The sequence below is a fragment of the Anthonomus grandis genome, chromosome 3 (genome assembly GCF_022605725.1).
Source record: "Anthonomus grandis grandis chromosome 3, icAntGran1.3, whole genome shotgun sequence".
Taxonomy (NCBI): Eukaryota; Metazoa; Arthropoda; class Insecta; order Coleoptera; family Curculionidae; genus Anthonomus; species Anthonomus grandis.
Window position 1 is genome coordinate 36,439,892 of NC_065548.1, and position 18,222 is coordinate 36,458,113.

Here is an 18,222-nt window from a genome sequence, read left to right on the forward strand (position 1 = left end):
ATAGAACCACATCAACAAAATATATCTTAACTGCGAAATGTTCGTAGAAAGCTTGTCTAAGGATTATTATGTTCTGTGGTATCAACAACAAAACATTTTTCCTGTTAAAGAAAGTGCTTTCCGCAAGATATTTTGCACCGACTACGATATAAGTTTTAAACTGCCCAGTCCGACGTATAAAATGTCGACAAGTCAAACAAACATCAAGCTTGATATTGCCAAATAAAACAAGGATTACATAGAGCAACAAAAGTTAACTACTTCCTTGAATTTACACAGAAATAGAGCTAAAGCTATAGAAGATTTGTTGAAACTAGAGGCAGCGCGATCAAGAAAGATTGCAATCGTGTGTGTCAGGTTTGACTTGCAACAGACAATACTCATACCTAAGTTTACAACAGACCCCTCATATTATTGTAGATAAGTTTAACTGTAGTGAAGTTTGGTTGTATAACCTTGGAGCATAAAGCAATTGTAAGGCTACCCTGTTCTGTCTTAATTGACAAAAGAGAGAAAATATATTCCTAGTGTAAGCACAAGATTATCAGACACTAACAACAAGAATCCAGTGTTAGACAACACGGAGAAGAGTGCTCCGACGACTAATATGGAAAATGTAGACTTCTCTATTATATATTCCTTCCATTTTAAAGCTGAAAATACAAAATCTTTTGTTGAACACTGCGCAAACGATGAGTGAATATTTAAAAAAAGGGTAGGGCTGTGAATCCACTATTTATGTGCGCTGAAAAATAAGTACATCGAGTCAATAACAATTCCAGTGAAAAGACTAAAAAAAATCTAACATCCGGAGGAAGTGGTGGTAATCTGGAGGATGAAGATGTCAAAATATATATCAAAAAAGTGTGGTAGAGTTTAGTTCCTGCTTTCTTACAAAAATATTACTATTATTTTTGCATTTTTTTTTTTTAATATAAGTTGTTTTTTGTTCCAAACAGATTCATACTAATTAACTAAAAAAATATATATATTTTTAAATAAAATTTAAATATGTGAACAGTTGATTTTACATAATTTTTCAAACCTAAAAAACTCCATGTTCTGGGGCAAATTTGTGCAGTTTGGTGCTCATTAAAAGGTCCTGGTGAAATCCGAATACTTTTGATAAAAGATTTTTTTGAAATAACCGAATATTCGCGATTTTATTTTTATTTTATTACGGATTTTAAGAACTTTTTATGTTTCTAAACCAACGATGTATCGCACTTGTAAAAACATTGATATTAATGGATTTTTCCATAAGAACTCATGTGTTGAGAGAAAAAAAATATAATGGGGTTGAAAACAAACACTTTTTTTACAATAACGCATTTATAGAGGAATAATTAAATTATTCAATAGTTTGACAGTTTACTGTTCTGTATCTGTGCTGTATCTGCTGTATCTGTACTGGTGGTCCCTCCAGCCATGGCAGATGAAAAATCGTGGTCCCATCCCTATGGCCTATTGGAATATCTATCCGTAAACCTTTTTCTAAATTGCGTGAGCCTCTAGGCCACAAAAAAACGATTATTGCACAGGACTAAGTATTCTGCACTGCAACATCCAGTCAGTAAGGAATAGAAAAAATTAAGTGAAAGCTTTCTTAGTTGATAGATCTATGGATGTAATATGTCTCACCGAAACATGGTTAAATCAGGAGACAAAAATTTTTAATAATGAACAGTACCAAACTGCTGCATACTCAACCTGAAATAACTGTAGAGGAGGAGTACTGGTATCTTTGTCAAGAATCAAAAAAAGTTAAGACTTTATAAAAAGTAGCAAATAGCAAGACTGTCCTGCATTTTGTTAAAACTCCACAATGTATATGTTCCTTCTATTTATAGAGTACCTCAGGAAGACTTTCGCACTTTTGTGCCTGCATTGGAGCATATATTGAAAACCACTAGGAGACAAGCAAAGATCCTCTTGGCAGGTGACTAATTTACTTTTCAACACAACGATAACCGTGCAGCTGAGCTCTGTGACACCCAGGCAAGCTATGGCTTCAAACAGATGATTTACGAGTTAACACGAAGAGAAGCTTGCGTGGACAATATCTTCATCAATTTTAGCACGAACAATGCGACTGTGGTGGATGTAAGTATAACCGATCATCTTAGCCAAATAGCTTATTTTAGAATTCCCTTATGGGAATTATAAAATTATCTCCCTCTAGAAAATCAGAGATTAAAACTTTTATACCAATTACAAGGCAAGGTAAACTTAATATTTATAATGTTATTGAAGCCCAATAATGATTTAATTGCTTCCCCAAGTCAGTTTCTCAGTCAGATGGTTAAGATTTACAATAGGCCAGGGGATAGAGAGGAACTCAGAGAATTCAGAAAGATTGTAGCATTTTATTCTTTTTTGGTTGCTTTTATAGTATAATAATTTAATATTGTATGAAAATGTACTGATATCTAGTGTAAAGTCGGTTAATGTTGTAAAAAATATAAACTTCTAAATGGCGTTAGCTGTTCTTCGTTTTGAATTTTAAGTAATTTACTGGAATCAGGTTGTTTTTCTCTCTCTCTGACTAACGTGATTTTCCTATCTGTCCGTCCTTTGTCATTGGTCAAGTACACCATGCGGTTGTTGCCATTGTTTTTCCTGTAATTTGAATACTTTGCCTTTTGCGATTAGATTGATTTCCGGACTCACTGCAACTTAAATCTAAGCGGGGCAACGTTGTATTATCAATTCTTGTAAAATTGGGCCGGCATGGGATTATCGATCAAAGAGATACCCAGAAATTACGTTTTGGCTTGCTTTCCAAATGATGTGGTCTTCAGGTTAACAAGTTTAATAAACTTTATAAGACCCTCTAACATCTTGAGGGAAGCCTGACTCCCATTCTTTGTAAAACGTTTATCATGGTTTTTAAGGGCGCCATGTTTGAGCGTTTAGTTTCACACGTTAATTTTAGGATCCTATGCAGGGTCCTAAACCGGATCTTAGGTAAGGTCTTAAGCCAGATCTTAAATCAGGTCTTATGCGAAGCCTTAAGCTTAGTATTAAGTCATAAAGGTCATCCCAAGACCATCCCAAGCCATCTCAGGTGCTGTTCCCATTTCCCATCATAAATTAGAGTTTTATCAGGATTTCTTGCCTCTTCATGACGTTATTGATTGGATCTTAGTCGACTGTTGTCCATGAATCTGCACAGTGGGTTACCAGATCAAATCAAATAAAAGGAATGTTTAAGCAATGTTATGATTTCTGATTTGTTGTTGTTATTTCGATTTTGGGACTAGTCATATTGGCTAATTTATATCATTTAAAGGGCTTCTTATTTATGAATTGTTGTCTAGTGTCTAAAGTTCTTTCTTAGCAATTTGCACTGTAACGTAAATTGTATCTCTACCTAAATAATAATTTATTCCTTTTAATTTCACTATCCTGATTTTTATACAACATTATACATATGTAAGCAACCGCACAGGTATATTTATTTTTATATAATTTACTACATCTTGTACAGTGTACTGTGAGCTAGGTTACTGACTTTGGCAAAAGGGTACATACTAGCGGGTTATTGATTTTTTTTAATGTTTTATAGCTTTGGTATATAGGGTTTTAATTTCAGGTTGTACTGTTAACAAGAAACTCTTATAATTTTGACAACAATGATTTATTTAAGTGAAACAACGAACACTGACCAGTATTTACAGATTTTTTTATAATACAGGGTGCCTCCGATTAAGTCGGCACTATTGGTATCTTTGTTAATATTTAAGATACAGGGTCGGTTAAATTAGCAAACCAGTAGGATTTTTTCTGTTGATTAAAATGGTGAAAACAGGAAAAAATTGAACATCGCGTTTTCGAGAAAATGTGAAAAATGTACTTTTGTTAAATGGAATCCCCGGTATATTTTTACATAAATCAAAAGATAATTTTCTTAATAAAAAAGTTTATTTACACTAATAGCCTAAACCTAAAAATAACAAAGTTATAGCGATATTAATAATTTTGTCAAATTTAGGCAAGTTGGCTTTGAAATAACATCAAGTAAAACTACTAATTTACAATAAATGAGCAAAAACATCGTTATCTTGTTCAATAAATTTCTGAGCACACTTAAGCACACGTCTTGTAGCTTTTAAGATTGATCTTCTATCTATTGATCCAATTATTTGCCTAATATGTGTTTGAAGTTCATCAACGGTTCTGTATTTTTTTTTATACACTTCATTTTTTATGTAACCCCAAAAATAAAAATCTAGAGGGGTTAGGTCTGGTGACCTAGGTGGCCAACGAATCGGGTCACGTGTCGCATTCCATTTATCGTCAAACAGTCTATTAAGTAATATTCTTGCATCATTTAGTTGATGGGGAGGTGCTCCATCCTGTTCAAAATAGATTTGTTGCCGTCTCTCCAAGTTAACATTATCCAAATAATCTTCCAGCGCTCCAGATAATATGAGATCAATATAACTCCTTCCAGTCAAAGTGCCATCATAAAACACAGGTCCTATTACTTGGCTTCCTATTAAGCCGCACCAAACGTTTATACTAAATTGATTTTGAGGATTTCTGGGATCAGTAAGGAAAAGATTTTCTTGGGACCAATAGTGTACATTTTTACGGTTAAGCATACCTTAAATAGTTTCGTTACTTCTAAATTTTCTGTAGAGAATTAAAAAGTATCTACGGTTTGGCAAGTTACGAGTCTGGAATCTCTGGCGGTAGCTTTTTACTAATTTAGATTTTACAAAAATCACAAACTTTGCTAACATGTAACTGTCAGTATTCTTTATTTAATAAAATCTCTACGGCTACTGTCATTTTATTATTCAAACAATGATTTATTTGTTTTGCTCTCAAAAAAGGCCAACTTGCCTAAATTTGACAAAATTATTAATATCGCTATAACTTTGTTATTTTTAGGTTTAGGCTATTAGTGTAAAAAAACTTTTTTATTAAGAAAATTATTATCTTTTGATTTATGTAAAAATATACAGGGGATTATATTTAACAAAAGTACATTTTTCACATTTTCTCGAAAACGCGATGTTCAATTTTTTTTCTGTTTTCACCATTTTAATCAACAGAAAAAATCCTACTAGTCTGCTAATTTAAACGACCCTGTATCTTAAATATTAACAAAGATACCAATAGTGCCGATTTAATCCGAGGCACCCTGTATAGTGTTAATTGAGGCTTATTTTGTGTTTTACTTTGTTATATTTCTTTACATCCTTTTGTTTACATAAGAACCAATTTGCCCGTTAAAGGTTCTTTAAACAGCACTTTAAATAAACATATCAAAGTGGACGGCGCCCACAATTTCTTTCAAAGCATCTCTAGAATAATTCATGCCAACCCACCAAGAATTAATGTTTTCCAGACTGATAAGCTGCCGTTATCATATGTGCCACTCTATTAAAGAATTGACTGATGTTGAAAGTCAATTTTTGTTAAAAGCAAAAATGTAATAAAAACAGGTTACAAAATGTATAGAAAAGAGATCAAAATAAGACCAAAATATCTACTAACCCCAATGAATTCAATGAGTTCTCTACTACAGCTATGAACCTAGTAAAATATATACCCCAAGCTCTGACATTTACGGCCTCACAATGCCTTTACTAAAATCGATAAAAAAACCTTATTCTTTTCCCTCTCACCAGGGGCCGTATTTTCGAAACCATGCGAGAATCTTCGAATGCGTACAAAGTCGAGCGGCAAAATTCGCACACGAAATAAAAAGTGCATTTTTGAACAGCATTCGAAATTTCATTCGCATACGAACATGAAATGTAGTGGCAACGTAGCAAAGTCGAGTGCTATCGGAGGCCATGTCAAACGGGATGTAGACGATAAAGTTTTTTTAACCTAACCTAAAATTTAAGTTTAAAAACATGAGGGAATTTTGAGGTTTTTTTCATGGCGTTTCTTGAGTTTTTCGAATTGACTTCTTTTTTAAGATAAAAATTCAAAAAATAAAAATTATTGCAGTTTTGTGTCGAGTGAGCAAAAGAAAAAACTAATTTTATTTATAGAAGAGCACCCGGAATTAAAGTCGAGCAAATTCACCCAAGATTTTTCAGCTAAAACGGCACAAGCCTTGTGGATAAAAATAGCGGACAGATTACACAGTTTCTGGAGCACATAAAGAGCACATGAATTTCATCGTAATAGGCTTGCTTAATTTATATAATTTATTAAATTGAGCATCTGAATACATTTCAAATCGGTCAAGAAATGATCAGAGTTTCAGTCTCTTCCAGTGCATCGACGACGTTTCTTTGCACAAGATTGTTTATTCTTGCTAATTGATTATTGTAATTTTTTTTTTAATAAACAAGAAAAAAAACACTACGAAAATACTTAACCAACTCACACAAATTAAAAAAAAAACAAAACTAGTTTAAAATCAAAACAAGTGGCAGAATCAAATTGAAAATCGCACACGAACTTTGAAATTCGAATGGTATATACCCATTCGAGACACCGCATGCGAAAAAGTTCGCATAAGAAGCGGTCGAAAATACCAATATCGATTTTTCGTGCGAAATCCTCTAATTTCGTATGCGAATCACGACAGTCGAATGGTTTCAAAAATACGGCCCCAGGTTGATATGATGAAACTGGGAATTGTTAATTCATTTTTGAAATCAGGGAACAAAGAAGACACCTATACACTATAGACCCATCTCCATCTTATCAACAATTTCTAAATTTGTGAGAAATGTATGGTAAAACAAATTGTTGCCTATGTTGAACAAAATAAACTTTTCTCAGATGGGCAGTATGGTTTCAGGTCTGGCAGGGACACCACTCCAGGCTGTTTGTTCTCAGTCTGGTTAAGGCATTGATGGGTGCATTTGAAAAACTGGAATATTGCTCCGCCTTGTTCTTTGACCTTAACAAGGCCTTTGACTGTGTGTCTCATAGCATCCTCTTGGGCAAGTTTAAACACTATAAATTCACAAAAACAACAGAAATTTAATCAAATCACATCTTGAAAATTATAGACAGATTGTAAGAGTGGATGGTGTGTTCTCTGCTGAGAGAATCAACAATATTGGAGTCCCCCAAGGCTCAATCCTGGTCCAATAATTTTCTTAATCTTGATAAATGAGCTATCTGAGGTAAAACATTCGGTCAAGTATGTTCCCTTTGCTTACGACACAACAATCTCACTGTCCGGCAAGACACTGGACGCTCTTATAGGGATGCTTGGAGACCTGCACAGAGCCTTAGCTGTGGTTTGCTTCAAACAAACTGCTTATCAATAAACAAAAAACCCAGAAACTGACATTTTCCTTAAGGAATCTAAACGATGTAAATTTAGGTATCACAAACGTAAAATTATTGGATCTACAGTGTGAGCCGATTTGATATGAGCCAGGATGAGCGAATTTATACGTAAAAATTACAAAAAATTTTGTAGTTGAAATGTGACCGTTCGGCATCCAGCCCTGCTTCTTTAAAAAATTAAATTTAGCATTTTTTTTTTAATCAGGCATGCCTTGATAGGAGCATTTTTTAAATTTTATGAGTAGGTAAAGTAGTATTTCTAGGCCAGATATAAAAAAAGTTTATAAGAAAAAGTTGTTTATGATGCAAAATTATCCCCGAACACCGAAATTCATAACCCTAGGCACAGTATAAAGAACAAGACAGTAGGTTCACTCTCTTGCGGCCGTTTGAAGTAGGGACTTCTAAACAGTGCCGACTTTTTTTACGCGGTCGTAAATCATTATTTAGTTTCGGCGGCAATCCTTTACGATACGGGGGGTGTTTGAAACATTTTTAATAAGAAATATTTTCGTACATCGCGGCGGGCAGCGTGTAATATATGGAATTTTTTGAAATTAAAGGCACTTTGTATTATTGTTAAAATGAAATTGAAAGAATATTATTAAGTATCTCTTTTGAACAAATAACTGTAAGAAAAACACTTGGTAGATAGCTTTAAAATTAAGTTTATTAGAATGTACACAATTAAATCTTAGCTTTATGTTCCTTTCATGCTCTTTTCTCAACTGACCAAGAAACTACCTACCTAATATTTTTTTTACATTTTTATTTATTTATTTATTTGTTTAATTTATTCATACATCAATACATAATAATATAAATTACATGAATGTAGGAATGTAGGAACATACTCATAGGCACCTAGGTAACTTAAAACCTGAATGAGCCTGTTAACAAGATTTTTTATATTACAAAATATCAATAAATCCATCTGATGCTAATTTATATTCACTTAAGACCTAAACTACATATTCGGTTACTTAAACCTAACCTATATAAATTCCAATTTATAATTTTAACTGCTGTTAAATAGTTCTTTAACTTTTTTATTATTTGTATAAATATAATGTCTGCAAGATTTCTTAAATTTTTTTTTATTCGCTATTTTTCTTATATCTTTTGGAACTAAATTAAATATTTTTGGTGCAAAATAATTTATAAAACGCTTATTTAAATTTGTATTACTTTTGGGAGTTTTTAAGTGTTCATTCATCTTATTGCGAGTATTAAAGGTATGTGTTACAGCAATATTCAGTTCAGGATTTTTATGAACAAAGCAACAAACTTCCAAAACATAAAGTGATCGGACATCAAATATATCACATGAGTACAATAAATTGGTTGAATATAGTTTATTTTTCCCAAACATGATTTTTAAAATATAATTTTGTACCACATTTAAGGGTTTCAAAGAAGTTTGGTACAGTCCACCCCATGCAACAATACCGTATCTAATCAATGATTCAACCAATGCCCTATAAACTGCAACCAACAATTTCCGGCTTAAGATTTGTTTTAGAATGTAAAATTTGTGTAAGAGTTTTCGAATATTTTTGGTTAGATTTAAAATGTGGTGATTCCATTTTAGATGCTTATCAATAGTAACAGCCAAATATTTAGTGAAGTAAACTTCTTTAATAATATTATCCTGTTGTGTATTGTTTTCTATATCAAGAGAATTAAATGATGGGCGGTTTGCTTCAGTTAATGAAAATGCAATATAGTGAGTTTTTGATATGTTAAGTGATAATTTAAAAGTGTCTAGCCAGTTTTTTATCTTACGTATTCCGATTATTGCACTGTCTTTCACATTTTCCCATGTTGTTCCAGAGAAAATTATTGCCGTATCATCTGCGTATGATATAACAGCACCATCTTTAATTTTTAATTCTGTTAGTGAGTTAATATATGTAATGAACAGTAAAGGTCCTAACACGGTTCCCTGAGGTATTCCTATTTTTATTTCTAATGGTTCACTTAATGTATCCTCAATTTTTAAATATTGCTGCCTTCCAGTTAAATAACTTTGAAAAACCTCCAATACTGGGCCCCTAACTCCATTTGAAGATAAAACATCCAAGAGAAGATCATAGGGCACAGTATCAAAGGCCTTTGCCAAATCCAGGAATACTGTAATACATTTCTTGTTCTTTTCCAGTTTATCTGTTATTTGTTTAGTAAGTTGATATAGGGCATCTGTTGTACTTGACCCACTAAGAAAACCGTATTGTCGTTTCGATATTAAGTTTTTACTTTGCAAAAATGTCATTAACCTATCTTTCAGGCACTTCTCAAAAACTTTAGCAAAATTATTTATTACACTGATTGGTCGATAATTATTTATATTACTTTTTTCTCCGGATTTAAAAATAGGTGACACAATTGATATTTTAAATTGTTCAGGGACTTTTCCCGTAGTGAATATTAAATTAATAATATGGGCGAGGGGGCGAACTAAAAATAAATGTGTCTTTTTTATTAAAGAAGAGGTAAAGTTATCTATCCCTGGAGAGCTATTGTTCTTAAGATTGTTAATCTGTTTAATTATATCATTATTATCAACTGGACTTAAATAAAATGAATTCAACAAGGCTGTATTTACATCTATTTCATTCTGGCTAGTTTTAATTTTGTTATACATTTCCAGTCCAATGTTAGTAAAGTAATTGTTACAATAATCGGCCAAACTCTTGATATTCGTAAAGGGGATGTTAGTTTTATTATTTACAATGGGAAGTATGTTTTTTTTAATTTTTGACTGACCATTAGTCGCTTCTGTTATTAATTTGTAAACTCTTTTAAGATTACTGCCAGCATTTTCAATTTCCGTTTTATAATATGTGTGTTTAGTTTTATTTATTAGTTTATTTAGGTTATTTCTATAATTTTTGTAAATCAGATTATCATTTTCATTAAAAGTTTGCAAAAGTAGTTTTTTCATTTTGTCTCTTTTCTTTATACTGGTTATTATACCATTGGTTATCCAAGGTTTACGTTTTTCATATTCTTTTATGTGAATCGTCTTTGTGTAACTGGCCTGGTCGCGATAGGTTACTAAAATTTTATAAAAACTATCTGTTGCTCTGGCTGAATCCGTTTCAGATAGGACAGTGTTCCAGCTTTCTTCTTGTAAAAGATTATAGAAAATTTGTTCATTTAGTCTATTTATTTTTTTAATTATATGTTTATTTTTATTGCAATTAAAATTTTTTTTAGATGTGTTTAACATAACGGGATAGTGATCTGTCACATCAGCATGTAGTAAATATGAGTTGACCTGCATCGTATTATTATTTTTTTTGTTAAAGAAAATGTGATCAAGACATGTACTTGTTTCTGGGGTAATTCTTGTCGGAGAGTTTACACATGATAAAAAGCCGAAGTGATTTAAAAGGGAAAGATATGAGTTTACGCAGTCATCATCCTTGTTTAAAATATTTATGTTAATATCACCCAAAAAAATATTAAATTCACTTTTTTTACATTCTTGTAAATAAATTCCAAGGTCATTCAAAAAAAGGCGTTTATCTGTATTAGGGGTTCTGTAAGTGCAAATCACGCTGATAGTAGTGGCATCTTTTTTTAGATTGATCTGACTCAGTGTAACATTTGAATTTTTAAGTAAAACGTGATTAATATCAAAAGTTATATCGGATTTTACAAAAATGACAACACCATCATTTCTATTATATTTTGCTCCATTATAAAACATCTTATAGCCGTCAATATTATATTGATTGTCATAACTTTCAAAAGATTCTCCCAAAACAATTATATCGCTAAAATTTAACTCATAAGCTTGCAAGTATGCTACTAGTTCATTAAAATTCTTATGTATAGATCTAATATTAAAATGTAAAATATTAAAAAAAATATTATTGAGATTAATTTTACTTGTAATTGATTCACTGTCGACAGTCTCCTGATGCAATACATTATCCAGAACTTCTAGGTTTTGTAATAGTACTATTTCAGGTTGTTCACATACCATTAAGATTACCCATGATAATCTATTTTCGTTCGCAGAAGATTCAACTGGTACTGATAAGATGGACATTCTGGGTTGTTTGCTTCATGAACTGTGTTGTAATTACTTTTGTATTTCATGTTTGCTGAAATGCAGTTGACGCATTTTTTTTGTAATTTCGGACATTCAGATACATCATGTTTGTTGGAGCAAAATTCACATACAGCTTCATTAGGACAATTTTCAATTTTGTGGTAAAATTGTTGACACTTAAAACATCGCTGTATACTCAAATCCTCGTATACTGGATACCTTTGCCAACCAAAGAAAATTTTCTTTTCATATATCAGTTTACTAAATAAAATGGGGTCACATTCACCAAAAACTATGGATTTACCTTTGTCATTTCTAGCTTTTTTATTATATGTTATTTTAAGTTTATTTTGCTCGGTGATAAAATTGTTTTGCTTTCTTATAGAGTTCTCTATCTCCTTTTCGCTAAGATTGGTGGTACATCCTATTATTTTGAACCTCGGTAGCCTTAATTTTGTTACTTGTACTTCATAGTTCTTTAATTTGGATTCTGCTTCTTTTTTTAGAATGTCAACATGTTCCTTATTGCAGCATTGAATAAGAATACTACTATCTTTTATTTTTTTAGTATTTTTTACGGCAATTCGAAGATCTTTTGGAACTATAGCTTCCTTTATATCCTTTTCAGTTTTTTCGGCAGTTTGTTTTTGCTTTGGTTTAATAATGATTCCGGGAAGATTTATGTTTATTTTTGGTGATTTTTTTATTTCAGTTTGTGCTATTTGACTATATGATGATGTTGTTATTGGTATACGTGATGATTCGGACTCCGTTAGTTTTTGTTTAAGTAACGTTATTATTTCATCTTTGGATTCAATAATTTTTATTTTGTCTTCTATTGAGTTTTGAAGTAGAGTGTGCGTCTCGAATTGTAGACATTTTTCACAATAAAATCTCAATATTCGATGTTCTTTTAATTCTAGAATCGAAGTTTCAGCCTGTGATAGATGACTGCATTGTTTACAGTATTTTTTCTTGCATATATCACATGAAAAAAGGGGGTTCCTTCTTCCGCCCACCTCCAGGCAAACAGTGCACTCCATCTTACTGCTATTTGTAATATCTCAAATAACCAAATTCGCTAATTGTACAAATCATAGTACAATTCTGTTTCCTGCACAGCCTCGACAACGTATGTATCTGGCCACGTTAGAATCGCAGTTTTTTTCCTGCGGAATTCAGTGACTTAGTCCAGCAACACCAGATAAATTATTGTTTATTATAAAGCTTTTTATGTTTTTAGCTACGGTATGCCTTCAATGAACAACTAATCCGTCACTTCTCTTAAAACACTTCATTCAATATCCAGTAACACCAATCAAAAATACTTAAGTTTAGTTTGACCACTAAAATTTTTGTGTTTTACGGAGCACAACATTTTACGTGTTTACTGTACCGAAGTCGCTACAGTAAAACTGTACACTTAATTAATAATAACTTCGTTAATATAGCCATTTTTTAAATATTTAATTAAATTTACATAATAATGTGATAACAACACTCAGCATATGGAACTCGGTAACAGTGAAATATAAAAAGGCAGTTAAATAAAAAAAACTTATTAAATGCCTAATTATTTGCTTTTAAAATAGGGGATGAAAGAACAAACCACTAAAATTAAAATAAAACGAAAATAGGTGTTTTACAACTTAGAATTCATATAAATATGCAAAATAAATATAGTTTTAAATTGGGGATTATAGTACACATCAATATTTTGAAACTTAAACCCTTAAAAACCACCCTTAATGACGAAAAAAATGCAGTTTTAGTATGGTTAGACGGTATAAGTGGCTAAAATTTATATCATTCAAATGATTGCAATGCAACTAATAATAAATCGGATAGCTTTCACTATTAAAAACCACCACTAATAACAGAATATTACCAAAAATTTTGCATTTTTTTAGATTAAAATCAGGATTTAAAAAAAATATGTACTCTAAATCGCTGATACTTTTTGAACATATTATTGGTACCTATATATAGTCCATTGTAGAAGGCTACGCTTTAATTTTTGAAATAAATACATAATTTTTTATGATAATTTTTTTTTAAACTGCAATTATTTTTATTTTATTCCTAACTTTTTTAATTTTTATGCTAATGACTTACAATCAAGTTTATTTTTAAAGTTTTTGATAGTACATACTTGAAAAAACGTGCTAGATATTTGTCTAAGAAACGTGATTTTTTAAAATTATTTCAAGTTATTATTTTACGTCATTATATTTTGTTATCTAAAAAAAGGGGTTATGTTCACACAGTTGTATCTCGGCGCCTATAGAGCCATATTGGCTTTATAGAGCCTATAAAGCCAATCTTTTATTTTTAAACCAACTTTTGTTTATTAGATTTTTTTGTAAGATCTCATTTTCCGAGATATTTAAGAAATACTGAAGAAAAGCGTGTATTTTTTTCTGTGAACTAATCCATTTTTATTTTTAAAAAAATGTATATCCTTTTTTACTCCTGCAGCCATCTACGCAACATATCGCCGGCATTTTTAAAGTACAAAATTTCCGCACAACGCTATTATAGTTCTAATATTGAAGACGCCCCTGTATAACGCAGTCGCCACCGGGCAGCAAAAAAGAGTAGCATCAGAAAGCGAGTGAGACAGGCAACATTTTGGGCGGCGCTTAGAGTGATCCTTATATTCTAGTTTGTGTTCGGTGCCCTAGGCCTACTTTGATTTTTACTTTTAATTTTTTTTTAATTAACAAAAACCAAATAAATATTTTACTTTTTACGATCGGTAGGAATTTGTCGCTCGTGTAATGCATGCCGCTTATTATATTGGGTTATTTTTTTGCTGCATTTACGAGTTTTTGTCGAACTTTTTAAAATGTAAACATTCTTAATTAAATCTGGCAGCTACTATATAACATTGTCACTGTCAAAACTTATGCACAAAAAACGTACTTATGTCATTATCATATTGTAAAGCTTATAAAAGTTATTAATAATATCAGAATTTAGAGAAATATGTTAAATTTGGAGTAGAAAATTTTTATTGTGCAATCGTATGGTAGTGGAAATAGTATGTAGTTAAAGTACGCTTTGAATCTTTTTCGTGAAAAATATATAAGTCGAAGTAACAATATCTTCTGCGAGACGATTAATTAAACTTTTTGAGGCCACGGGTAGTGTCGAGATGAAAAAAAAGCAGAAAAAGAGATACGATGACAACGATGCTGCTACAATCTTTGCTTTGGACTCAATTGCTGAGAACCCTCGGATGTCATTGAGAGCTAGGTCGGCGGTGCTGAATTTATCATGCCAACAATATTAAAGCATTCAAACCAAGGTACTTGCATACTTTAGAAGAGGGGGATGAAGCGCGCCGTTTATTATTTTCTACTTGGTTAGGCGATAAAATTTTAGAGAACAGAGATTTTCATAAAAAAATAATATTCTCGGACGAATCTTCTTTCACGACAAATGGTGTAAATTTCATCTCAAAATTGTCGGGTTTGTTCCAATGAAACGCCTGCCCCTGCAACTTGGCAGCGATTGGTAGATACCTTATTGGGAGCTGACTTGGAGCCACATGCCTTTGTTTATTTAGATGACGTAATTTGTATTTCTGAGACTTTTCAGCAACATTTAGAGGTTTTGACAGAGATTTTCCAGAGATTTCATAGAGCCGGTATAACTCTCTCTCAGGATAAGTGTAAATTTTGTCGATCCGAACTTAAGTATTTAGGACATGTTGTCGATAAAGATGGACTTTATGTCGACCCGGATAAGGTGACAGCCGTATTGAACATTCCGACCCCAAAGAACACCACCGAAATTCGACGTGTCATCGGTATGGCGTCCTGGTGCAGGCGCTTTATTCCCCAATTCTCGACCGTTATTTCTCCCCACTGTTCTTCTTTGTAAACACAAAAAGTGGAACTGGACCCCAGAATGTCAAAATTCGTTTCAGAACATCAAAAATTCGTTAGTTTCCGCTCCTGTACTTACTTGTCCTGATTTCTCGAAACCCTTTTTGGTTCAGATTGATGCCTCAGCGTATGGGATCGGTGCTGTATTATCTCAAGAGTTTGATGATGGTGAACATGTTATCTGTTACATATCTCGATCTCTGTCTAAAGCAGAGAGCAATTTTTCCTCCACAGAGAGAGAACTGTTGGCCATTATTTATGCTTGCGAGAAATTACGACCCTACTTAGAGGGATATTCCTTTAAAGTGATAACAGATCATCATAGTCTGAAATAGATTCATAGTCTGAAGGAGCCAAAAGGAAGGCTTGCCAGATGGGTATTGCGGTTGCAACAATTCGATTTTGAGGTTATTCATAGAAAGGGCCAAGATCATGTTGTGCCGGATGTTCTCAGTAGAGCTGTGCCAGAGATTGCTAAATTGAGTGTAAACCAGGAACCAGAAGTTGCAGATAAGTGGTATCGAAGAGTTTTCAATCAGGTCGTAGAGAATCCTATTAATTATCCCCAATGGCGAATTGAAGGAAATTTACTTTACAAGTATGTGAAGTGTTCTTACCCGTCTCTTCGAGATGATGAAGATTTCTTGAAAGAAGTAGTACCCAAGGATCGAAGACGTATGATTTTGGAAGAAAATCATGATCATCCTTTGGCTGGTCATGGTGGTGTCATGAAGACATACGAACGATTGAAGCGTCGTTATTATTGGCCAAAAATGAGAGCTGATGTCCTCCGATATGCTAGGCATTGCGCCAAATGTATTTCGCAAAAGCCCCTCCGGGAGCGACACGGATTAATGGGACAACAAACTCAAGTTTTGAAGCCATGGAACACGATTAGCGTCGATCTTTTTGGGCCCTTGCCTCGTTCTACTCAGGGATACAAATACGTATTGGTCGTCTTGGATACCTTCACTAAATTTCCTTTGTTCATCCCTCTTTGCTCAGCTAAGGCCCCACGTTGGGCGCCATCTTGTTATGGTATAAATAATATTCCGGCAAGACTAACCGGTTTACAGGGACTATTTCTAGGGAGTTGAGTTTGTTCGACAGTATTGATTTAAAATTTTTAAACAACAAGAACAACTCCCTAGATCTGATAGGTTACAGAAACCCTAGTTAAATTGAATTAAGGTGTTTTACTACTGAGTGAGTGAGGGTGACTGAGACAACTGACCATACAGAGAACCCACGAAGCCGGCCTGATAGGTTCTTTTTGTTTAAAACTTTTAAATCAAGACTGTCGAACAAACTCAACTCCCTAGAAATAGTCCCTGTAAACCGGTTAGTCTTGCCGGAATATTAGTTATACCATAACACGCCAAACTTTGTAATCCATGGCAAGAGGCAATATTTTCAAAAAGGTAACACATGGTGCGCCATATCTTACCATTTAGGTATTATTGGATCATACTTTATTGAAGGATCTCTTAATCAAGAAACGTCTCTTCAAATTTTGGAAAGATTTTTTGAATAATACTTAGAACCTTTACCAGTTGATCAAAGAATAAATCTTTATTTTCAACACGACGGCTGTCCAGCGCACTCCACTATTCGAGTAGCAGAATGGTTGAATAGAACTTTTCCGAATCAATGGATTGGAAGACGCGGCCCAATTGAGTGGCCGCCAAGGTCACCTGATTTAACCATTTCTGATCTATTAGAAATTCTTTTAAAACGTTTAGGAAAGATATTGAAGAATGTTTCGATAATGGAGGTAGCTACATTGAATAAATTTAAAATAAGTAAATAAAATAAATTTTCTTCTTAAATTAGACGTACTATGTACATTTTATTACAAACATATTTTTGAGGATGGTTTGTAACTCTTAGATCAGTGATTTAACTATTAGATAAATAAACTAGTTAGTTTTTTTCTAATAATTAAATATGAATTAAAAAATTTATTGGTACACAAAACGTAAAATTCAAAGTAGGCCTATGGTTATGAAATTCGGTAATCGGGCATAACTTTTTCTTTGAAACTTTTTTTCTATCTTGCCTAGAAATACTACTTTACCTACTCATAAAATTTAAAACATGCTCGTATCAAGGCATGCTTGATTTAAAAAAAATAAAAATATGCTAAATTTTATTTTTTAATCAAGCCGGGCTGGATGCCAAACGGTCAAATTTTAACTATAACATTTTTTGTAATTTTAACGTATAAATTCGCTCATCCTGGGACACACTGTATATGTGGATCCCGAGTTGAGGTGGAATGTCCACATTGATAACCTAGCAAAGAAACTTAGGTCAAACATTGTTCTTGTCAGAAATCTGGAGTGCTCTGTTGGGCTCGGGGTGTTGAGTTCTGCATACTATGTCAACTCCGTTATGTCATACGGCATATGGTGTGGGGAGGGGGTGTCCCGTGTAGATAGAATCTTTGGCCTTCAGAGGAGAGCAGTCAGAACCATCTCGGGCATGGGATATGGGGATGATTGCAGACAGGCTTTTACTTGCCATAAAATTATGACTTTTTATTTAGTGTATAGACTGGAAAGTTTGATCTTTATAAATAAAATGATCATATGGGAATCAAATAATTTAATAAAGTGCCAATGGAAATAAGAAAGCTTCCAATATATAAATAATAATAAAATTTTAAAAAAAGAATTAAAGAGGTTTTATTAAAAAATGCGTTTTATAGTGTATAAGTTTATAGTAGTTTATAGTTTATAGATGATTTTTTTAAATTTTAACTTTAGTGTTGTTTAATCTGCTTTAACCAAGTTAAATGTCTATGTTCCAGTGCGTTGCTTTTAGTTAAGTGTACTTAGATTAGTTAGGTTTTTCTTTTTTAAACGAGTATAATAAAAACATTGTTTGTATATTTGTTTCTTATCCTTTTATTGATTGACGTATGTAAACATACATTGAAAGTTGTATTGACATGAATAAAGAGTGAATTATATTTCAGCCTTGTCTCGT

The 18,222-nt window shown here is 32.6% G+C and overlaps 2 protein-coding genes across 5 annotated transcripts in view; both read right to left on the reverse strand.

The window, feature by feature from the left end:
* LOC126734472 (homeobox protein extradenticle) overlaps positions 1 to 18,222 on the reverse strand; it is a 69,545-nt gene that overhangs the window by 22,053 nt on the left and 29,270 nt on the right. The gene's annotated exons all lie outside the window — the stretch shown is intronic.
* LOC126734474 (uncharacterized) lies at positions 5,091 to 12,931 on the reverse strand. The gene is made up of 2 exons (XM_050438126.1): positions 12,370 to 12,931; positions 5,091 to 12,276 (listed from the first exon to the last, which is right to left on the reverse strand). The coding sequence occupies exons 1-2, from the start codon at positions 12,379 to 12,381 to the stop codon at positions 11,275 to 11,277; spliced, it is 1,014 nt and encodes a 337-aa protein (XP_050294083.1). The 5' UTR covers positions 12,382 to 12,931; the 3' UTR covers positions 5,091 to 11,274.